Source organism: Anopheles darlingi, chromosome 2 (genome assembly GCF_943734745.1).
Source record: "Anopheles darlingi chromosome 2, idAnoDarlMG_H_01, whole genome shotgun sequence".
NCBI lineage: Eukaryota > Metazoa > Arthropoda > Insecta > Diptera > Culicidae > Anopheles > Anopheles darlingi.
This window is the reverse complement of record NC_064874.1, coordinates 60,752,163-60,773,556: the sequence shown is the minus strand read 5'-3', so window position 1 is coordinate 60,773,556 and position 21,394 is coordinate 60,752,163. Positions and strand designations below refer to the sequence as shown.

At 47.1% G+C, this 21,394-nt stretch overlaps 2 protein-coding genes across 2 annotated transcripts in view; one reads left to right on the top strand and one right to left on the bottom strand.

Moving 5' to 3' along the window:
- The first annotated feature begins 4,980 nt into the window (after window positions 1–4,980).
- LOC125948052 (cytochrome P450 4C1-like) lies at window positions 4,981–7,446 on the top strand. Its single transcript, XM_049673691.1, has 8 exons — window positions 4,981–5,369; window positions 5,443–5,640; window positions 5,704–5,892; window positions 5,983–6,058; window positions 6,133–6,259; window positions 6,375–6,566; window positions 6,645–6,949; window positions 7,075–7,446. Exons 1-8 carry the CDS (start codon window positions 5,213–5,215, stop codon window positions 7,352–7,354), a joined length of 1,524 nt encoding a protein of 507 aa, XP_049529648.1. The 5' UTR covers window positions 4,981–5,212; the 3' UTR covers window positions 7,355–7,446.
- A 6,243-nt stretch (window positions 7,447–13,689) lies between these two features.
- LOC125959398 (angiopoietin-related protein 1-like) overlaps window positions 13,690–21,394 on the bottom strand; it is a 65,580-nt gene continuing 57,875 nt past the window's right edge. Inside the window, exons 2-3 of the mRNA XM_049692221.1 lie at window positions 16,062–16,190; window positions 13,690–14,534 (exon numbers count right to left, since the gene is read on the bottom strand). Coding sequence (XP_049548178.1) covers window positions 13,690–14,534; window positions 16,062–16,190 — 974 coding nt within the window. The remainder of the gene's footprint in view (window positions 14,535–16,061; window positions 16,191–21,394) is intronic.

Sequence of the window (21,394 nt, the reverse complement as noted above, 5' to 3'; positions counted from 1 at the left end):
TCTGCTTCTGTCGCTCTGAAGTATGTAATGTGACAACATTCGTGTAATTATCCTTATGTCATCCACACATTTAATTACACGCGAAACCCTCCTGACGTAGCTAGCGTTCGAGAAGGCCGACCTCAGGCCTGTAGCGACCGATGACCGAATCCATGGTCATCGCTCGGAAGCTGCTGCTGCTGCTGCTGCTGGATGTTTGCCAGGTCATTCAGTGCGTGACTTGCCATCGAGCACGTACCGGGCAAGCACCTTCACTATCGGGAACCTTCCGGAACCGGTACACCGGAGGCCGCACCACACCAAATTACGATGCTGACGGCGAATGCCCGACTTGCCCCTAACAGTGGTGAGCACGTCCGGGCACAAAGCCGTGGTCCATCATGATAAACAACAGATATGTTTACTTCATTATGGAAATTATGCTTCCTCTTTGCGGAACGGATGTGCGCGCCATCGCCATCGCCAGCTCAGTACTGCCAGCAACGCACAGCATCATTTTTCATCTTTTGACGCCGTAGTGAGAATCGCATAGAGCGGCATGTGGCGGTGCCTAGGAAAAGCAATAGGAAAAAAGGGGTTTAGGCCGACCGATGGCGACGACCTTCAAATCAACGCGAGCAAGAGCAAGAGGGCAAAAACAAACTGCAGGCCTATAGACTTGGCAGAGAAGAAGAGCTGGATGTGCCTGCAGGGCATTGGAGCAGTGAAGCTTGTGATGAGATAAATTCAATCATTTAATTGAATTTCCTGCATGATATTATTCAACTGTTTAGTTCGTTTGCTTCCTTTCTCCTTTATCCTTCTCTGCCACTCACCCTCTCTCTCTCTCTTTTACTGTCCCCTGTCAGTCGCCTTATCTCGCCTGATGTCTTGCTATACAGTCGCGACGCCCGCATTTGCCCGCAAAACCGGGGTCCTAGGTTTGATTGGATTAGATAGCCCCAGCGCTTCAATGTGGGCTACAACAAGCTATGCTCAATTACGCCAACAAGCCACACGCTTCCGGCAGAGTCTCGCCCTAGTCGTCGACGTGGTCGGAAGCAACGGCCATGACCTTGATTTTAAGAGCCGTAGGCGCCACGGTGCCAGGATTAAATTACGAAACATCGAAGTGAATTATGACACACCGGGGCTCACAGGCGAAAGTCAAGCTCTAGCTCACATTCTTCTTGTAACTACTAGGCTTTAAGTACATTGTGAGCTTCCTTTGCAAAGCTGTACTGATCCCGCTACCAGAGCTCAAAGGGTCCTTTGTTGTTGGCGACAAACGGGAGGGGAGGAGGTTACTAACTATAGTTGCGACTTATGCTCAAACTATCATACTAATCCCAGTAGCCATTCATCTCAAGCTCTTCGCTACTAAGGCGATGCCCCGGGTAGCTAGACCGTAAGTCAAACTCAACGTCGCACTTCTTCCTACGCTTCGTAGCTGGAAGATTACTTCATCATCGAACTGGGAGAAAAAAAGGTGCAGGACGTCCCGAGATTACGAGCTCGTGGAGAAGTACAACGAGAAGGAGAACCACAAAAGGTTATTCAGTTTCCTGGTTGTCGGACGTAGCGTGTTCAGGACGGAGGAGAGGACGGGGTCACGGGGGCACTAAATGAGTTGTTGGTGTGAAGATAAAAACCAGATGTCCACCGGATTATGCAACCGTCCGATAAGGCGGAACACAAACACAGGCACACGCACACACACACACACGGAGCTATAACTCCCCAAAACTAGTTGTCCCTGATGATGGGCTGGTCTAGAGCTGCAGAAAAAGGGCGGAAGGTCTACGGTTCTGTTCCCTGCTGAGCTAGCTCATTTTTGGTGGTTACTGTTTTGTTCCGGGGGACCCTAATCTGGTAAAAGCGAAAGCATAGGGGACTGGGAGAGAGCGAGAACGAGAGAGACCATAATGAACGTCCTCTACCGGGCATCGTCAAATCTTCAATTTGAACAGCAAACCCCATTAAACGAAGTGAATTACCAATACGATGACGATGTTACGCGCGTGTGTGTGTGTATGTGTGTGCAGCAATGATGACGGAGTCATTATGGCCGTCTCCTATGGTTTACGGGGTCTGTGCTGTTGAGCACAGGGGGTTCCGAAGACCCTGGCCCGATCTCCTATTCATTGCAGAACGTCGCAAAACAGATTGCTACAGCACCACCCCGGCACCACCACGGGATCCCGGGACAACGGGCACACGTTTCGTTTCGGCGTCACCGTAACTGTCCCGTTCGCGGCTTGGCGTGGCTCACCGATTGCGCACGGGGTGCGATCACCAGGAGCAGAAGCAAAATTTTATGCCAACTTTTACAGCCCATTAAGTGTGCCCTTGGGTGTGGCCCGGACTGATCGAACGCTCCCTCGGAAGGGAGTGGAGGAGGTACTGCTACCAAAGACCCGGAAACCGCGAGACTTCCTCCATCCCCCCTCCTCCTTCTCCTTTTTCTTCACCTCGTCAACAACCGGAACCAACCATCATCGCGGTGCGTGCGATGCTTCGCACGCTCGAAGGACAATTCTTGGCGAGCATCGTAAACGTCGCGCTACCCGAAGAGGGGGGCAATGTGACACTCCGCTAAGTGTGGTGATAAATTTTTCAATTTGTAACATTTACCGAGCTGCTACTCCTCATCGCAACTCCGCTCCTGGTAGCGGTGATGGTGGTGCGTGGACACCAGATGCCCGTAACTGCAACGTCCAGGCGCTGATGTCCAGCATAATTCCGTTGATGAGCCGTTGGTCCTGGCCTGGAGCGCTTGGAATGGCGGCATTGGCATTGTCTTTTTTAAAGTTTTAATCATCATTAACACCGAAATGGTACATCATGATGAGTAACCACCGACACCAGGCCAGAGGGGGGGGCCAGAGTACCAGAGTTCATTACGAAATGACATCACCGGTGGTGGTGCTGCTGGGGCTTACAGGAGTGCATAAACCGAACCCCACGGGTTTCCAGGACTGGACAGGACTGGATTCTTGGCACCCCGCAAGCAGCGAGTGATAAATGCAAAAATCACGACGTAATGACCGACGAGGAAACAACTGAACTTAATCAGCAAACGAAATGACTTCGCCATCGCCGTCCATTCCCGAATGAATTCAGCTTTTGATGGTTCGATGGCTGTGGCACCGACTACCATTAGATTGTTCCCAGACTGGCTGCAAAGGGGAGAAGGAACTCGGGATGGCAGGAACCGTTTCGTAAGTTTCGTATTACTGATTCCGAATAATACAGAGTCGCAATTCCAGCTGCAGCTCCATTCCATTCCTTGCACTCACTGTTGCGCTTTCTTCTTCTATCTCTCTCTATCTCTCTATCTCTCCGGTGCTTTTAAAACTTCCCCCGCCCCGGAGGATGTTGTTGGATGTAACTTTATCGTTTTCCACATTGGATGCGTACCCGGGCACTGAACCAAAGGCAAGTGACTTAACTTTTCCAAACTGAAATTCGATTCCCCTGTACCCTGGCATTCCCGGAAGTTGTCCTTCCTCCAACGTAGTAACATCGCTGGTGAAAAAGATGGCAAACGACGAATCGAAAATCTTGTCCGGAATACCTAAGCATGGTGCGGAAGCTAGGATGGCTTGTTACCGAGTAATGCAACCCTTCCCCTCCGCCCCGTTCGCAACTTTGCGCACAATTTCTGGGTGTTGTGGTGGGTACTGAGTACACAGGATGGTGCAACGGTTCCAGGAATGTTCCTGCCGAACCGAATGAAGGGGCCAGCGAATGAAGCGTGCTAAATGAGTAAAATATGCAGACTCTCTCTCTAAAAGCTTCCCCAGCATAAACATGGCTTAGGAGTTATTATTCCCTGAAACAGAACCCTCGCTCGTGCAACACTGACTGCACTGAGCCAGAGTGCATCTCATTGCTCGGTTCGAGTAGACATAAGTTGAGGGTAAAGTTATAAATTATGGAGATTATGCTCAATGAAGCGTTAAGAGAAGTGAGATGCGTTTTGCCGGTTTTAACAAGAATTTGCAGTTTGTCTGTTGCTGGAAGTTTCATACTCTCTAAAATCACAGATTAACGAGCTAATGCAGTCGACCTAATCGAACACGAACGGGCCTTCATTATTCTCGTGCTAGACATAGCTAGAATATGCAGCAAGGTTACAAATTATTGTCCTTGAACAAAAGATCAACAGAACAGATGGTTTGGATATGAAGCAATTAAAAGCCAAATATGCACCAATACTGCTTATATCAACAAAATATTATATGAGAAAAGGGCATTCCTTTCATTCGTCAAACTTGATTAAAAAAATAATCGAACGGCATTACTATTATTGTCTTAATGGTTTTCAACTGCACTAGTTGAAATAAGCTGTGCAAAGTTGAAATTTAAATGAAAAAATAATCTATAACGCAATGTAAATTGCATTTGAGAGAACAATATTTATGTGTTGTAATGCACCAAAAGAAAAGTTGTGTTATAATCCACAAAAAGAGAAGAAGACGCTTGTCTATATCAGATAACTATTAAAGTGACGAGCAATCTGCTTGATTAGGGATTATTAACAGATAAATTGATGATCATAAAGAAAATAAATGAAACAACAATAAAATTACAAGAGAAGCGAAAGAAATGCAATGGTTGCCAAAAATTGCTTAATTCATTGATACTGATCTCTTGTTGTGACCCATACTGTGGTATTGGTTTAAGTATAAACAATTTTGTATTCGAATCAACGGATATATCAATATTATTCCGTGTAAACATAAAAACATAATTTGAATTACGTCAATCCCAAAAAAACAAACCTTTTCATCGCTCTGTGAACTCCTCATATAAGCGAATCATCAAGAAGAAGTCTATGAAGCTGATAGCAAACCTACCCAGCCATTCGCAGATTAGATAACGCCGGGCGTTCATTCAGCCGGCACAGCTGGGCCCGGCCTCCTCAGTCATAAGCCACGCGTCAGATCGATCCACGTCAAACTAGCCGCTGTGGTCACGCAGTTTACAATTCTCAAAGCGGTCAGCTGTTAATTTGGTGTGCGTCTGAAACGCCGGCTCCACACAGATAATAGTGCGGCAGCATCTCCGCAAGCGTAAGCGATCTCACGCAAACCATCGCACGCATCAACAAACCGGTATTCTGGAACGGGACACGGTCAAGTAGAGCTGTTGCTTTGCGTCGCCGCGGTGTGTAAACAAACGGAGAGCCGGTTAACTACGGTCGGAGCTAACCAGACATACCGCAACCATGGTGACGACGCTGGTGTTTCTGATACTGTTGTTCCCGTTGCTAAGGTGGCTTCTGGAACGCCACAGGTTCGCGCAGATCTACGATCAAATTCCGGGTCCGCGGGCGTACCCCTTCATCGGAACGCTGTACATGTTTTTCGGTAAAACATCCGAAGGTAAGACGTTTGCTACGCACCGGCCGGTACCGAATGGTCTAACACACACAAGCTAACCGCATACCTTTTGCAGAAATAACGACGATAATTGATCGAAGAGTGGGTCGGTACGATGGAATCCACCGAATCTGGGTCGGTATGACGCCAGAGGTACGGCTCAGCAAGCCCGAATACATCGAACAGATCATCAGCTCGAGTAAGCACATCGAGAAAGGGACTCTGTACCGCTTTCTGGCCGACTGGCTGGGCGAGGGATTACTCACGGCAAAAGGTAGACGCAGCTCCGTTCTCGCCCGGACTCGGACTTTACAATTAAAAACTGGCTCTCTTGTAGGTGAACGATGGTTTCAGCACCGAAGGCTCATTACGCCGACATTCCATTTCAACATTCTGGACGGGTTCTGTGAGGTGTTTGCGGAAAATACGGCCGTGCTGGTGAAGCGGCTACAACCGTACGCCGATACCGGGAAACCTATCAACATCTATCCATTCATAACAAATGCCGCGCTGGACATCATCTGTGGTATGTAACCGCTCGCTGTTCTACTGTTCCGTTACTGTACGGATAACGCAAAGATAATCTCTCTTCTATCTAACACGCTCACACACACAGAAACGGCCATGGGAGTCAAGGTAAACGCACAAAGCAGCGACGAAGCAGATAATGCTTACGTGAATGCAGTGTATGGGTAAGCGCAGTGCAGCGCAGCAGCAGCAGCAGCAGCAGCCAAGATAGTCCTCAAATGAAACCAGCTTTTTGCAGATTAACTACCCTGTTTATGGAACGTCTCGTGCGGCCGTGGTTACACCCGGAATGGATCTTCAAACGATCCTCGCTCGGGCGGAAGCAGCAAGCCCTTCTGGACATACTGCATGGCTACACACGCCAGGTTCGTTGGCTACTTATGGCTTGACCGTGGCCCCGGGACCGGGCACTCACACGGAACCGGCCACTTGCCGTAATGAGCTCCTGAGCCATCCATTGTCTCCGAACCATCGTTCCAGGTAATACGGGAGCGTAAGAAGACGCTGGACGCTGGGGCGTCGGTTCACGAGATACCATCGGATGGTGCAGTGTATGGCCGGAAACGGCGACTTGCCTTTCTCGATGTGCTATTGCAAAGCGCCACCAACACGGACACTACCCCGCTCTCCGATGAAGACGTACGCGAGGAGGTGGATACATTTATGTTCGAGGTTTGCTGCTAAAGTTCCTGCGCACACTGTAGCCACGGTTCAACCAACTGATTTCTCCGCTCATCCCCTTTCTACCAGGGTCACGACACAACGACGGCCGGGATTAGCTGGGCCCTCTTTCTGCTCGCCCTTCACCCCGAGATCCAGGAGCAAGTGCATCAGGAAATTGATTCCATCTTCGCCGGTAGCGACCGGCCAGCCACGATGCAGGATCTCAATGAGATGCGGCTGCTGGAGCGTTGCTTGAAGGAAACCCTGCGCCTCTACCCCTCCGTACCATTCTTTGGCCGTACGCTCAGCGAGGATGTGAACCTCGGTGGTTACCACGTACCGGCCCGCACCATCATCGGCATTCACACGTACAATGTGCATCGTGATGAAAGGTTTGCATCGGCAACCAGCTCGCCACCAGCTACCTAGCAACAACACCAGGCTTGCAGCTTGCAGCACTAATCAAATGGAAACACATCTCTTTCCCCTTCGCTTCACTGCCTCCTTCGTTTTGCAGATACTTTCCCGAGCCGGAGCTCTTCGATCCGGACCGGTTTCTGGCCGAACGCTCCGAACGCCGCCATCCATACGCGTACATTCCGTTCAGTGCCGGACCGAGGAACTGCATTGGCCAGAAGTTTGCACTGCTCGAGGAGAAGAGCGTTGTGTCGGGAATCTTGCGGCAGTATCGCATTCGCTCCGCGCGAACCCGCGAACAACAGCAGAAGGTGGCCGATCTCATCACGCGACCGAAGGATGGTGTGTTGCTATACTTCGAATCGCGAACCACTGGATAGTAGGTAATCTTTAACCGTCCTGGAATGCGATGCACCGTGGTGTGAAGTGGCGGATGATCGGTGGCCGAAGAGGGAAGCAAATAAAATATTGAACCAAAGCGCGAGCAGTGTGTGTGTGTGAGCTTCTGTGTCTGGTCCTCGGTAAAGTTAATTATTTCATTACCTGCAGCGAGCAGCAATCGCGACGCAACGCAAACATGCGCCACCGTGAGCTGGCCGGTTGGCGTGGGATTATGAAACATGGAACACTCTCTGCACACAGCATCCCTATCGGCACTCGCGCTGCTCTTTGTTGATTATTCGGCAGCAAATGTGCGATGCGCAAGGTTTGCACAAGGCACACACCCTAGGTGGGCGGTTTTAAACAGGTTGACTATCGATCGCGAGCGCGGATTTTGACTTTCCACCGGGGAGTGTCCGAAAGTCAAATCAAGCGCCAGCACAATCAGCATAAATTTATCTTGGGTGTTGTTTGACGTGATGAAAATGCGAAGGCTACTTTAATTGATTTCAGAAGCGACTGGTGCTAAAGGTTCCATTCCAGAAGTAATGCAGTCATTGCATTATGCCAAATATGCCATTGCAACACCATATATTCTGTCACTCCAGAAGGGCATTTGGAAGGGATGATAAAGTCGACCGCTTTTAGTACAAAGACGCGCATCCCTTTGTTTAACCGCTATAAAATGAAACAAAAGCTGGGACAAATGAATAATGAGATGGGACAATCTCGACAGAAAACAATTCGAAAATCACTCAACTTGACGACCGTGTGCGTGTGGGTTGGTGCTGGTAACGGTTCCTTAGAACTTTAAATCATAATTTTCAATCATTCATCAACGGCCGTATTATAATCGCCCTTAGACAATGACAAGCAACACACAGGCACACACACACACGCGCATATGGTCATTAATCTTTTCGGCTCTACAACTTTCACCCCAAACACGTTTGTAAAGGAAAATTTCGCGCCCAGAACTTCAACTGAACATCGTCGCCGTGGGAAAATGTCACAATCGGCTACATTTTCATGGCTTTTGTGAAGAGGAGACGCAGGTTTGGTTAAAGCAGAAACCGTCGGAAAGAGCAAGAACCCCTGTCTTTGTTGCCTACTTCTAGGATTTTTTTTATCGACCTAAACAACAAAAAGCCGCGCGATGACAAGAACCGGTAGCTCTAAAATATTTGAGGACGCATCAGTCTGCGTGGCACATATTCATTGTGTCCCTTCGGGAGGGATCTTCTGGAGGGTAAAAGCCCATTTCAAATTATCATTAATTTCGGAGAAGGGAGTCTCTATTGTTCATGCGAGATACCGATCCCTTTTTTCGACGAAACAGATGCACAACGGACACGAAATTCGGTAGAATTTGACAGCTTTAACTGAAGGAATGGTTCGTTTCAGACAGCTAATGTAATGGCAGATGGCCCTCCTGTCGTCACCCAGGTTTAACAAGTACCGATAACAAAGCTGCAAACCTTCTTAGCATTCACGTGCCTTCTTATCTAATCTTGTGCTCAAGCTCTAGCAAGCAATCCAAAGTATATCGCTATGAATACCTATTAATAGGATTATCCGGGCTCAAATGATGCTGTCGTGTACGGTGTCGTGGTGCAATCAGCAAACGTCACACGCACACGAAGTATCAATTAGATTGCCTCCGAGTACATACATGACAATTTAATTATTTTCCTGCAAACCATCCGAACAACCAGCGCTTGAGATCCTCTTCAGCTCACAGCATCCCACCGCACTCATTCGACACCCCCCTCCCTCCTCTTCCCTTTTCCCCTCTTGTACGACCTATCGAAGGACATGGAAAGATATTTTAATTATGTCGGACTTGATAATCTTCCACTTCCGCTGCCGCTGGTGGAAGTCGCTTTCTAGTCGCTTGCGTTGCCATGGTACCCGTTCCGCCCCAGCCATCAGTCTCGAGCAATCCCCAAGGATGTCTCGGGGTTTGTTTTGGCATTGAAAGGGACACCTAATCGTGTTATTGTCATGTGAACAAAGGAATCGCTTTCTCAGGCCATCACCAACCGCTCGAGACGTAAATGTGTGTGTGTGTGTGTGTGTGTGTGTGTGTGTGTGTCTCCGCCTGATTGTAAGGCAGCTCAGATTCACACCACACTTCACGGTGTGCCGGCTCCTGGAGCACGTCTCAACCGACCGACCGACCGGTCGTCTGAGCGTCATTGAGCGAGCTTTTGATTGTTTTTAAAGAAGATGACAGCCACTCCTTAGCCACTCCTTAGCCACTACGCAAAGGTAGACTGTGGTGAGCTGAGTGTTCTCTAACATTATTAACTCTTCTGGTGAGTAATCGTTAACACCACACTCCACAACCGAGAGTCCGCGTACCTTCGGGCATATGCGACGATGGATTGGTGAGATGGTGTGAGTGTTCCACGCTTCTGGAGCGAAGCTTCGGTCGGACTGTAAAAAAACCCCTGAAATACTCTCGAGCAAAACGATGACATTCCGGTTCGCTGCGCTAATGAAGACACTCGACGACAACGACTCAACTCCGTTTCCAGGGACCTTCGACCAACACGATTCATTTGCTCAAATAAACGAAACCGCGCTCCCTACCTTCCCTTACCGTTGCGTTAAGGCCATTCACGCCATTCCCAAACAACCCAGCGGAAGTTCGTCTAGACCAACAACAAAACCAACAGCCGGTCCGAACTGCGACCGGCCATCATCATCATCACCACCATCATCATCCCGAACGCTAACTGACGAACTTTTTGACATTTACTAGCAATTGGTCGGGGAACAGGACGCTTACGTTGGTCGAGAAAATTTAATGAACTAAAACGGAATTAATTAACTCGAAGTGCTCGTCCCGGGACGAGGGCCCCCTAGTGGTCTCGGGGCCCGAAACCAAATCAGCTAGCAAGATATCGTCGAAAGATGAAGTAAGCATTTCCGCAAGTCTTCCGCGACAAAGCAACCACCACCGCCGTAGTGCAAGTAAAATCCCCCGAAAGTCCATTCCTCGCGATACACACAGATAGACGAGGTCGGTTCCCGTTGCGAATCTGAAAAGCAAGTACGCTACAACGCACAACGGAGACAATCATTGTACCCAGGCACCGTCCACCGCCAGCAAGACCGTCTTAGCTAAGCTTATGTTTCTTGGTGTCCGGTGTACCGGAGCATCCGGAAGTGTTGGAAGTAAGCGTCAGCCTGTCTGTGAACGCGCAGAGATTCAACAGATTCCGCGGCAACCGCGTCCTGGTTGCCAGAGCCCGGAACAGAGACTTCAAACCCATCGAAGGGAGAGGCAATTAATTAGCCGAGCTGAGCCGAGCCGAGCGACCGACAGGAGCGACGGAAAAGTTTCGCAATGAAAAGTAAACCTAATTTGAGAAAGACGGAAATGAGTTTCTAGGTTGTGCAATGAATCGCGCTAGGGCCACCGTTGGAGCCCCCACGTGGAGGGGGTCTTCATTCGAGCTAAAAACGGAAAATATTAGTCGCACAAATGAGCTTTAGGCCGTAACGAGATTTAGGTAAGGCCTCGCCTCACGGGCACGGCCGAAGAGTGAGATTCAGTTTTCAAACAAACTTAGCTAAGCGAAACCTACGATAGCCCACGCGTGGCCCATTGGTGTGTACTCAAGATGGGCCATGTTCTAGCAGCTAGCAAGGTTTACAGAGTATTGAGCAGCAGTATGGTTTCCCGGAGCGGATGTAACGGAATGTTCTGCGCCAGCTTTCAATCACGACAAGTAGCTTACGACATTGAAAGTAATGTTTTGCCACATCTACATTGGAAATGATCGGCCAATGCACCGGCGTCGGCTACGGACTGGACTACGGAACTGCCGTTCTAACATGGGCTAGACGTGGAAACATACTTTCATCTTCATTATGGAGTCTATACACTTCCGCATTCACCGCCGTTCCCGTGCCGTGGCAGTGCACCTGACTGCAACTGACGGCTTCATACCGGAAGCCTGTCCTAGTGATACCGGGCGTTCCTCATTTACATTTTTGCCACCACCACCACCAACCCTTGGTCGCTACCGGGACAACCTGTTTGTCTTCATTAGCATACGGTGGGTAGCCACATGATAAAACATGGCAACACATATGTAATTAAGAGTTTCACTGCCTGCTCTGATGTGGTGCCGGAAGCGGAACCCCGTGGAAGCAAGGTAACAGGAGAAGAGGGCACCATTTTGTCGGGTTGTTGAGTTTCTACCCTTTCCACCTGCTCGGAACTCCACATTCCGATCCATTCATCACTCCCTCGCCCCCGACCCCACGAGAAACCTATGATGAAAGTTGTCATTTCGGTGCGGTTGGTGAGCAGCCAAACGAACCGTGACCAACATCTGCACCTCGGTGGAGAAGCGAATGTGAAGCAGCAGCAGCAGCAGCAGCGATTCGTCGCTGATGGAGACCAAAACCAAACTCCTCACTCCCTAACAACCTAACAACAAAAATAGGACCACGCAGGGCACCATTTTGTGTGCTACATATGTGCTCGCTCGCTTGAAATGGCTTAAGATGGGTCTCGGTGTTCTCGGTAAGCTGATTCGTTGAGCCAAATTACACGCTCGGCGTTCGGCAAGGCGTTATTAGCATTTGTTTTTCCAGACACCATTGCAGACACTCCGGCAGCGGCAGCTCGGAGCGGTGTGGTTGTTATGCGCTTGTCAATAGACGACAGACGAGCTTAACCTTTAATCCTGCCCATCTGTTGACATTAGCCAACCCCGGGATCCCCCCCCCTGCGAGGATTCACGGTTGCGTTTTTACCCTTTTCGTGAGACTTTCGTGGCATTCCACAGCGTAGCGGATTTGTTGTTTGACATTTTTGATTGGTGCTGTGTGCTGAGTGGCGTGTGCCATCCTGGTGAGACATGCGGTGCCCATGGGGATCAATTATAGCTTTGCAACTGTCTGAGAAATCAGCATCCAATTGAATTGAATTGATGTTTGCCCGGTGTTTTTGGGTAAACTCCCGGAAAATCTACTAAACAAGGTTCGAAAGGATAGATGATAATCCTTTTTTAATGAACAGATACTCCGTTATCATTCGAGATATCAATAATAGATAAAGTTGAGCAATCTTAAATACGAATGATTATGTTACTTTGGTATCTATTAACAATGATAAGTCATAATCATCATACGAAGCAAATCAATTTATGATGTTATGATTCAAAAATCGACTTAAGGGGGCTAAGGTATTGCTTTAAACTACTTTTATTTACATTTTAAATGAATGCTGATTCTTTCAAGAGTATGGTTTAAAGTGTTTAAACAATCAAGCCAAAACTGACAAAGATATAAATTTTTATTAAATCGCGCAGCTTATCAAGGTTGAGCTATTTTTTTTTTTTATTAATAGTTATGTTATAGTAATTTTGCTAAGCAAAAAGGTACAGAACACTTTTTCTAATTTCAAAATTATACAACATATGAAAAATGGCAAATTTAGCCAAAGCTCATAGAGGCTAAAGACCTGTAAAAACTTCCTATCTATCCAAAGGTTAACGATTATCTCAGATTATTCAACTCAGATCTACGATGGACTCCACAAAAAATGTATTTTGAAGACACGATGAATAATGGTATTTTTATTTATGCTTAAAAAATATATGGTATTTTTTACGTGGATAAACACAAACATTCATTTGAATTCATGAAAAATATGAAAGGGGAAGAAGGATATATTCAAACATTCATTTGAATTCATGAAAAATACAAAATAAAAGAAACTTACGTTAAACGGGTTCGGGATGTTTTCCTCTAATACTAGTCATAATATACTTCTACTGAATAGGAGAATGTTTTGAGTGGTACATGTGGTATAATATATTTCTCTACCATTTTTAAACAAAAAACTCCACATACAGCAAATTTTATATCGTCAAATATTCTCGCTGCTATGACCATTTTTTAGCGCCCGAACTCGTTGGTGTGAGTTGGCTTAGGAACCCTTATTGCATCATGCCATTCTTTCTAGTCTATTGGGCAAAACCAAACACACATACAGTAAAATATTTCAATATCCCTTAGTTATGAAAATACTCTATGGACCAATGAATTTGAGTACTGCTGTCGAATTTGAGTAAAATCGAAACTAATTCAGAATACCGATCGGCAAACGTTATTGAGAAGTATGTGTTTTTCGGATTTCGGATGTTTGGCCTCGAAAACAGACATCGCCTTAAATTAAAAAAAAACGTTTTCAATCACTTTCCTCTATACTGCATGTTTATTCGTATCATTTTCAATTAACATCGCCACTTGTTACAACTTATCGCCTCGCTTTTGTTACAAAACTGGAGGAGTGAGATAAGAAACATTCTTACAGCTCGCGAATCATCATCCTGGTGAAATATATGCCACGATTGCTGTTGGTATTCCACCACCAAATGGATTTGTCACCTCCATTATTCGAGTACCGTCCATTTAAATTTGCAGCGCCACCAAAAAAACTGAACCACCAGGCGCCTTCGTAATGAACAGCCCAATGGAACTCGGAACTCCCATCATTGTCCCGATCCTTCGTAGAGAACTTTTCCCCTCTTCTCATTCCATCGCGCGCAGTGCCACTATGCGATCCCAGGGTTTTCACTTTATACTTTTCGCTCTCACTTCCCACTTTAAACGCATTGTAACGGGCGTACTCGTATGCACCCTTCATGTCCTTCATCTCGAATATTATTTCGTGTGCACGGGCCGACGTGAGTTGATGCATGCGTTCCAGGCCGAGCCAAAACTCGCCGTCTAACTCACCAAACCCGTCTCGATATTGGTCCCAATTTTGGTAAAAATCAACCGAACCATCGAAGCGATGTTGCACTACAATCCAACCGCCACCAAATAGCTCCTGTTCACAGTACACTTTGAACGGTGCAGTAGCATTGCTGGCACTGATAAGGTATACTCCCGACACGCTTGATGACGCGTTTCTACACGATGTAAATGGGAGCGCATTGTGCTTCGAAGCCGTCGGTGTCTTCTCGTGAGAAAAAGGAACATTCACCATTTTCTCTTGGAGACCGTCCATTTGTTCTCGAAGTTCCCGCAATTGATGATCCACGTGGTCTAGCTTTGTTAGAATAAGCTCCAGCCCGAATCCCATGATTCCATCCAGCGACGTTGCTTGAGAGGTTGCGTCCACTGTATCAGAGCTCTTGCTGGTTGCACCTGCGTACGAAGTAGCACAAAACAATAAAAAACAAATAGTAAGCTTCATTTTTGACGCCGAATATAAAGCTAACAAATTAACAACGAGGTCGATTCGAAACTGTGGTCCTATGGTTTTCTAAAGAGCAATTTATACTCCATCGTAGTCGTAACAGCGCATAGTTTCTCGCAACAAACGAACGATAAGAAATGAAGTTGGCGAATGGTGTATCCGCTGCCACCAAGCAAACTGCGGTTACAGCTATGATTCATCTGTTTGCGGAGTGTTTGTTCGAGAGGCGATTACAATGCGTGGCTGCTTTGCAGGAAGCAACCATTTCTGAGACCGAAACAAGTTTGATAAGCAATACGCAATGCAACCCTTTAGGCAGTATTGTATTTTTGGGCTCTATACCACCACACCAAGATAAAAACCAGTATGGAGGTGGTGAATCATTGCATTAAGAGAAACCGAGCAGTTGACCATCACAGATTCGCTTTGCCCCAAACTCGAGGAAGTCTATATCAGCCAGCAAAGTAAAGAGAGAGCTTATGCAGATGCGGTTTATCCGTTCGTTGACCACAACATTTACTAGTGCCGATCTGAGTTCAGTGCTCATGGAATCGCAGTGGTTGTCGTGAGCCGTTCGAGGTCACTTGTTGGTTGATAACCGCTACAGTTCCGTACGCATTCAAAACTGGTGGGAACTCGGTTGAATTTGATTTAATATTTTTTAGTGCATCGAAGATGATACAGGCGACTACCGAACATGCGTTGGTTGCGTTAAGACCACCAGAATAAGCAACTGTTTGGTTGGAGAGCTACTGATCGTAGAGAGTGCCTTAGTTCGATCACGATCAGTTCCCGATGTCTTTTAGCTCCCTTTGACTACACTGTGATATAGTTAACTGCCTTGTAAGACAATCAGCTTATCCTTTGTAAGTGCATTAGTTAAATCAGTGATGTGAAGTTCAACTGTTCCAATTGGTGCCTTGAATGTCTTAATCAATCCGTGCATAATCAAACATACGTTATTTTTTTCTTTATTTTTTCTTCAAACAGCAGAGCAGCGGCAAACATTTGAGTTGAAACTGTTTTTGTGTTATTATTAATCAATCTGAATGTACCTCGATCATCATTCAATAAGGACGATCTAAAGAACCATTCCCGAAGCCAATCGGAATGTCGTTTAGGATTAGTCAAATTACGATCATCCTAACTAACTCTCTCGTGAACCTCCAAGCCCCTCTCCTAAACCATTCCGAGACGCCACATTATTACAGCCTTACTTCTATTAGCCCGAGGAGTTCACCGCAATGGATTCCAGTCGGCCGAAACTGATGACCTCGCAAGGGACTCACTATCACCTAACACAACGACAAGTTTTCCGGTACATAACTCACTCCGTATATCAGTTTCAATTTCCTCGTAAACCTCGTAATGTGGCCCTCGGTTCCATCATGGTGGCACAAAAGTCGATCCCAGCGTGGAGAGTCGCGCCGCCGGCCTTCATCACAAATCGAGTGCATTTCGCTTCTAATGCTTACCATTAATCTCCTTGTCAAACTTGCTGGTGAGCAGGTGAGCGAACCAAGAGAGCGAGAGGGAGCGAATGATCTTGCCCTTCTCTTCAACCATTCCACAACCATCGGCCAACAAATGGACTTGGTGATGGTCTGAGAAACAGAAGAAAAAAAAACACAGAAAGAAATAAACGGACATCCCCGTAACTTCCGCAGCAGTGGCGGCAGCACCTCGTTTGGCGTTTGCTCAGCTGGCGAACAGATTACGAAATCACTTCCTTTCCATTTCATTAAGCTAATCAATATTACATGAACCATCCCCATGTCCCCTTCAACACCGCCACTGCCTGGTGAAGGTGAGGCTGCGTTTCCGGTTCGTGTTCCGGCGCCAAACTCACCTTCAGCGCACGCACGCACACGAATGCCCTCGGAGAAGCCCTCGATGCCACGGATCGGTTGCTCGAGAATTTTTGGCCGTTTGGCGAGTTGGAAAAGAATCCTCACGAGACGCTCCCCGACACACACACGCGCGCGCCCGCGCTAGTACTCACTGTAGGTAGTCGACGAGGAGTTTCGATCCTTCGGTTCGCGTCTCGGTTGGTGTGCTCGAACGGCGGAAAACATAACTTCCAACTCGTTTGCACGTTTGCGACGTGCTCCGGCTGTACTTTGGCCGGGAACTTTTCCCATATCGACCATCCACCCGACCAGCCAAATTATGCATCTATTCATGCAAACTTCCCACCTTCGCCCTGGGCCCTGGGCTGGGAAAGATCGACCGTTACGACATTGAACCCTTGAAACCGGGAGGGAGGGACGGGTTGTGGAGAAGTCAACTCGAGCACCGAATAGGGAACTTCCAACTTCCAGCAGTCGTTCCTCCCAGGAGTCGGTAGCAGTGTCACTCTTTACGATCGACTTCGTTTATCTTTGGAAAGTTTCAATCGGGACATTACCTCTTGTCTCTTCGGGCTTTGGTCTCGGTGCCCGTGGCTTCTCGAACACCGAACACCGATACGATACCGATCAGAGGTACCGTCTCCTGTTTCCTTTATGAACCTTTATGTTTCAAAAATTAAAATGCAAAGTTCTCATCTCTGGCCCATCTGGCCCATAACTTACTGCACCCTCCCCCGCGCCTTGTTACTCAGGTTCTTTCCGATTTAACGACGATCATTAGAAACCTATTAAAGGTTCCCGTGCTCAACCACAAAGGGGGGAGGACGCTGCCGTAATGTCTTAATGGGAATGGTCTCTTTTGACGTGACCCTTACCCGTCGGTCGGTTACAATTACTGCATATTGTAATCTGCCCGCCCGAGATGGCCAGCGTCTCTTTATGGTTTGGCTGAAAAGTTAGCCCTTTCGGGTACGGGACATGAGTATTCCATCAAGCTCCCCGTAACCTTCGAAGTTCACAAATCAACGCGGTCACGCGCGACCGCCATCTTTTATGACCCGCTAGACTTTGCTATCCGAAAAAGCATCCACTTAACGGTTGTTATAGAGAGTATATAGTGTCCCAACTGCTGTCACTGACTGTCACACACACAAGCAGACACACGTTGTAGTGCATAGATTAATTCCCCAAAAAGGACGCGTGGTCGTCGTGTAGTGCCGCCAGCAACTCTCAAACAACTCATCCCGCAAGGGACGTCAATTCACGATGGGCTGCGCATCCATTATGCACACTCATCACACACCATCAGTAGCATGTGGCAGTAGTTCGACCGTATCGAGGTGTGCACAGGGACCGAAATTACGAGCGCGTCGGTATTAATCAGTCAGTCCATCGTAGTAGTCGTTGCCATCGTCGTCGTCGTCGTCGTCGTCGTCATCATTGTCGACCGGCCATTGGCCTATCATTTTTACGCTTCCCGTCAAAGCACCCAAGTTAATCAAAACCCCAAGATGGCGACCAGCTCGGTCGGTGTTTGAGGTGACGACAAAAAGAGCAAAGAAGGAACTCCTCCCAGGCAAAGTCCTTTTTGAGCGAAAATGGGCGATGCCTTGAGCGGCGAACCAACTCCCATTACAGGGTTTTTACGATCGAGATCGAGGACGTCGTGCTGGTCTCTTTTGTCGTTGTCCCGATGCTGATCAACCGGGCGCGATAGACGCTTCGGCTTCGTCCTAAAATAGAACGCATGAGAGATGCCAAGGGTGGCCATAAATACAAATATTCTTCTCGAGCGCCCGGGGTTGCGGTTGTCACTGCCCGTGAGGGTGGGGGGTTACAATGTCACCCCTTTCTTTTCCTTTTTTTTTGTAACGATCCCTCACTTCATCCCTTACGAAAAGGAACGGGGGTTGTAATGTTGCAAAACTCTAAAAAGCTAAATAGTTCCAGCGTTCCCTTTGCATCGCGCAAGTGTGCGTGTGTGTCAAGTGGAAGCCTTGGTTACGTTGCCGCAATTGTTCGCTGCTTCTACTTCTGCTTCTTCTTTTTCGTCTGCCACTACCCAAGTGGGGCCATAACGGATGAAAGATTGGCGTAGAAAATGGTCGTCAGTGTGATGGATCGAGCGCGAGAAGGCGCACACACGTTCGCTCCTCGGTCTCGCGGGTAATCTTGCAGAAAAACGCGTCCATCGGCATCATAAACCCCTTGGCGGGCAAACATTCCGGATTCGCAATGTCGGCTGTTCGCTACATTCCAACGTGCATGCGGCGGTGCTCCTCCCTCCCCTTCACCGACGGAAGATGTACCGCGAAACATAAACGCATAAACGCCGGTACGCAGGACGCAAGATGGACGCAAAGGGGAGGGGGTTGGGGCCCTTGGAACGAGCCCCGGTTTATTCACCTCTCGAAGCCATCAAGAAGCTCATTTCCCATTGCACACTAACACACACACACACTAACTGCGTAGGACCGTATGGCTAGAAAGGCACTTCGTTCGCTTCTTCGTCGGCCATTTTCCAGCTGTTTTTCATTCTTCTTTCCTTTCCTCGCAGATTGTCAACGTGGCGCAAAAAAAGAGGAACCGCGACCTCATTCTGTGCAGGATCCAGGGTCAGGGGTGCTAGGGAGGGGGGGGGGGAAGCCTCCTTCGGTGTTCCCTCCAGGGAATTTGCCATATCTTGTCACGTTACAACGACAACGCTTTGGCTGTCGGCGGGTGAACGGGTGAAGGCTTATCAAATCGCGCCGGTACAAGCGCGTGCCCCTGCGACATGCCCGGGATGCCTCTTCCCGGTGGCCAATCTCTTTTTAAATGCTGGTAAATTCCCAATACAATGCCCGGACCGGCGCGCACTGCGTTATTATTCTGTTTCTTCAACAAACCACCGAGCCACCACCGAGCGAGGGAACTCCATCGCATACGAGACGAGATGGAGCCATGGGTCGGCCATATGCTGTAGCACCAGGCTGCTGGCTGCGGGGCAGGACTTTAGTCCTTCCCGGACCCAGTTAACGGGGACGGTGCATACAGATGGAACCGTTTCTTTTTCTTTTCGCTTTTCCACTGTTTTCATTAGCTCATAATCTCACCGGGGTTTGCAGGGTAGTGAGGGGAGGGGGGGGGGGGGGGGTTTATGGCCAACGGTCGCTCTGGAACCGGTCCATGCATGTACTTAACCACGCTCCACTGACATTTATGGTCGTAACAGGGCGTCGTCTCCCGGCCTCTGGTCTCGTCCGCTCGGTCGCGAGGAACCTTTGCAGAGGTATTGTATTGTGGTTCCCGGTGCTTTGGCGAAAGGAATACATTAGAACTCGGTAAAGCTCGGTTGTTGTGCGCCAGCATTCTAAGCGGTTACCCCACGGACCGACGGTTATTATTCATAGGAAGGTACGCGTTGAATGCTGTTGGCTGTATTTTTGTTCCCCGCTACGGAATGGTCGTTTGAGTAATTCAGGAAATTCAGGACGGTTGTGTGTTGTTGGAAAGTTTAGTCGTCATTGTTACGAAATGCATGGTTGTTGGGTTTAAAACAATTCCGAAACGATGGGTTTAAAACAATTCCGAGAGGTTATTCCAACGGTTATTTCAAATAGGTAATTTCCAAGAGGTTTTCGTATTTCATATATTTATTAGGTAGACCATAATGAAAACGGTTTGAAGAGTAATTACACATAGGTCAATTTAATTTATCATTTAGCAGATCATTATTCTAGAAACTCGCTTTTACATATGTTCCAGATAGAATGAAAATATGATTCATTTATTATGTTGTAACTCGAAGAATTGTCTTGTGACGTCTCTTTTAACGTTAACATTTTTTATTGTAATACCATAACATAATTAAGTTCATGTGTTTTCCTAACATTTATCAAATAATTTGAATAACTCTCTTGATCGTGATAAGTGAGAAATCGTTCTACTATTAGATTCCTGCAATTCCAAACTCACTCAGAGTCATTCTTATTAAAGAAATGATTGGTTAGTAGAGTAAGGTGGGGCAAAAGTTCGGGTTTAGTGGATTTTTATTTTTATAAAATAAATGAAATAAAGATGCAACAGAAAAAATCATTGAATTATTCAACAACTGTTTATCTCTCTACTGTAAAAGTACCAGCTCGATCAAATGACAATTTGTTAGGTTGAAATGGATAATTCTAGGCAACCCTCGAAACAAGGAACATTTCTGAAAAAGTGTCCATTGCAAAACTTTCCGTTTGTATTTCAGAATAAGGACCATACCGATGGAATCTGTGTTAATTTTGTGTTCTTCGTCGCTTATGATGTAGGAAATGTCCACGAAGCGTGATACCGTTTCCAAAAACTCATAAAATTAGACCGAAATCGCCAAAAATTATCGAATCGCAGAAAATATAATTGAACGCATTTCTCTAACATTTGTAATCGAAACCAAAACACGTATGGCGAGGTGATTTCAAGACCTTTCAAACGAGTATCTTGTTGGTCGAATCGGTGAAGCCGTTTTCTAGATAAGCTTTATTCGAACTTTTGCCCCACCTGTCTGTGTGTTGTCTACCAGACTCTTTTATCTGCAATTAATTTCTAGTTTAATTGAGGGAACAACTCCACTGCAGTGATGAGTTACGAACGACTTACAAGCAAATGTTTACAAATACTTGATTTAAAGTACTCTTTTTCGATATTCGTTTATTCAACGTGCCTTAATTTCCAAAAGAAGCTGCTTAAAGTTCGATTAAATGAAAAAACAGTTGAATAATGCACTGATGGTGGAAAATTAAACAACATTTTAGCACTATTTTTAGTAACGGAAATTAAATATAGATCTATAATTAAATTGAACACTAGAAGATAGAAAAGAACCACTGAGCCACTTGTATCAGCAACCGCTAAACATCCCCTTTAAAAGAAAGGCTGAAATTAGAATCCTCGCCAGGAAAAACGGAAATCATGTAACACAATCGCACTCCGCT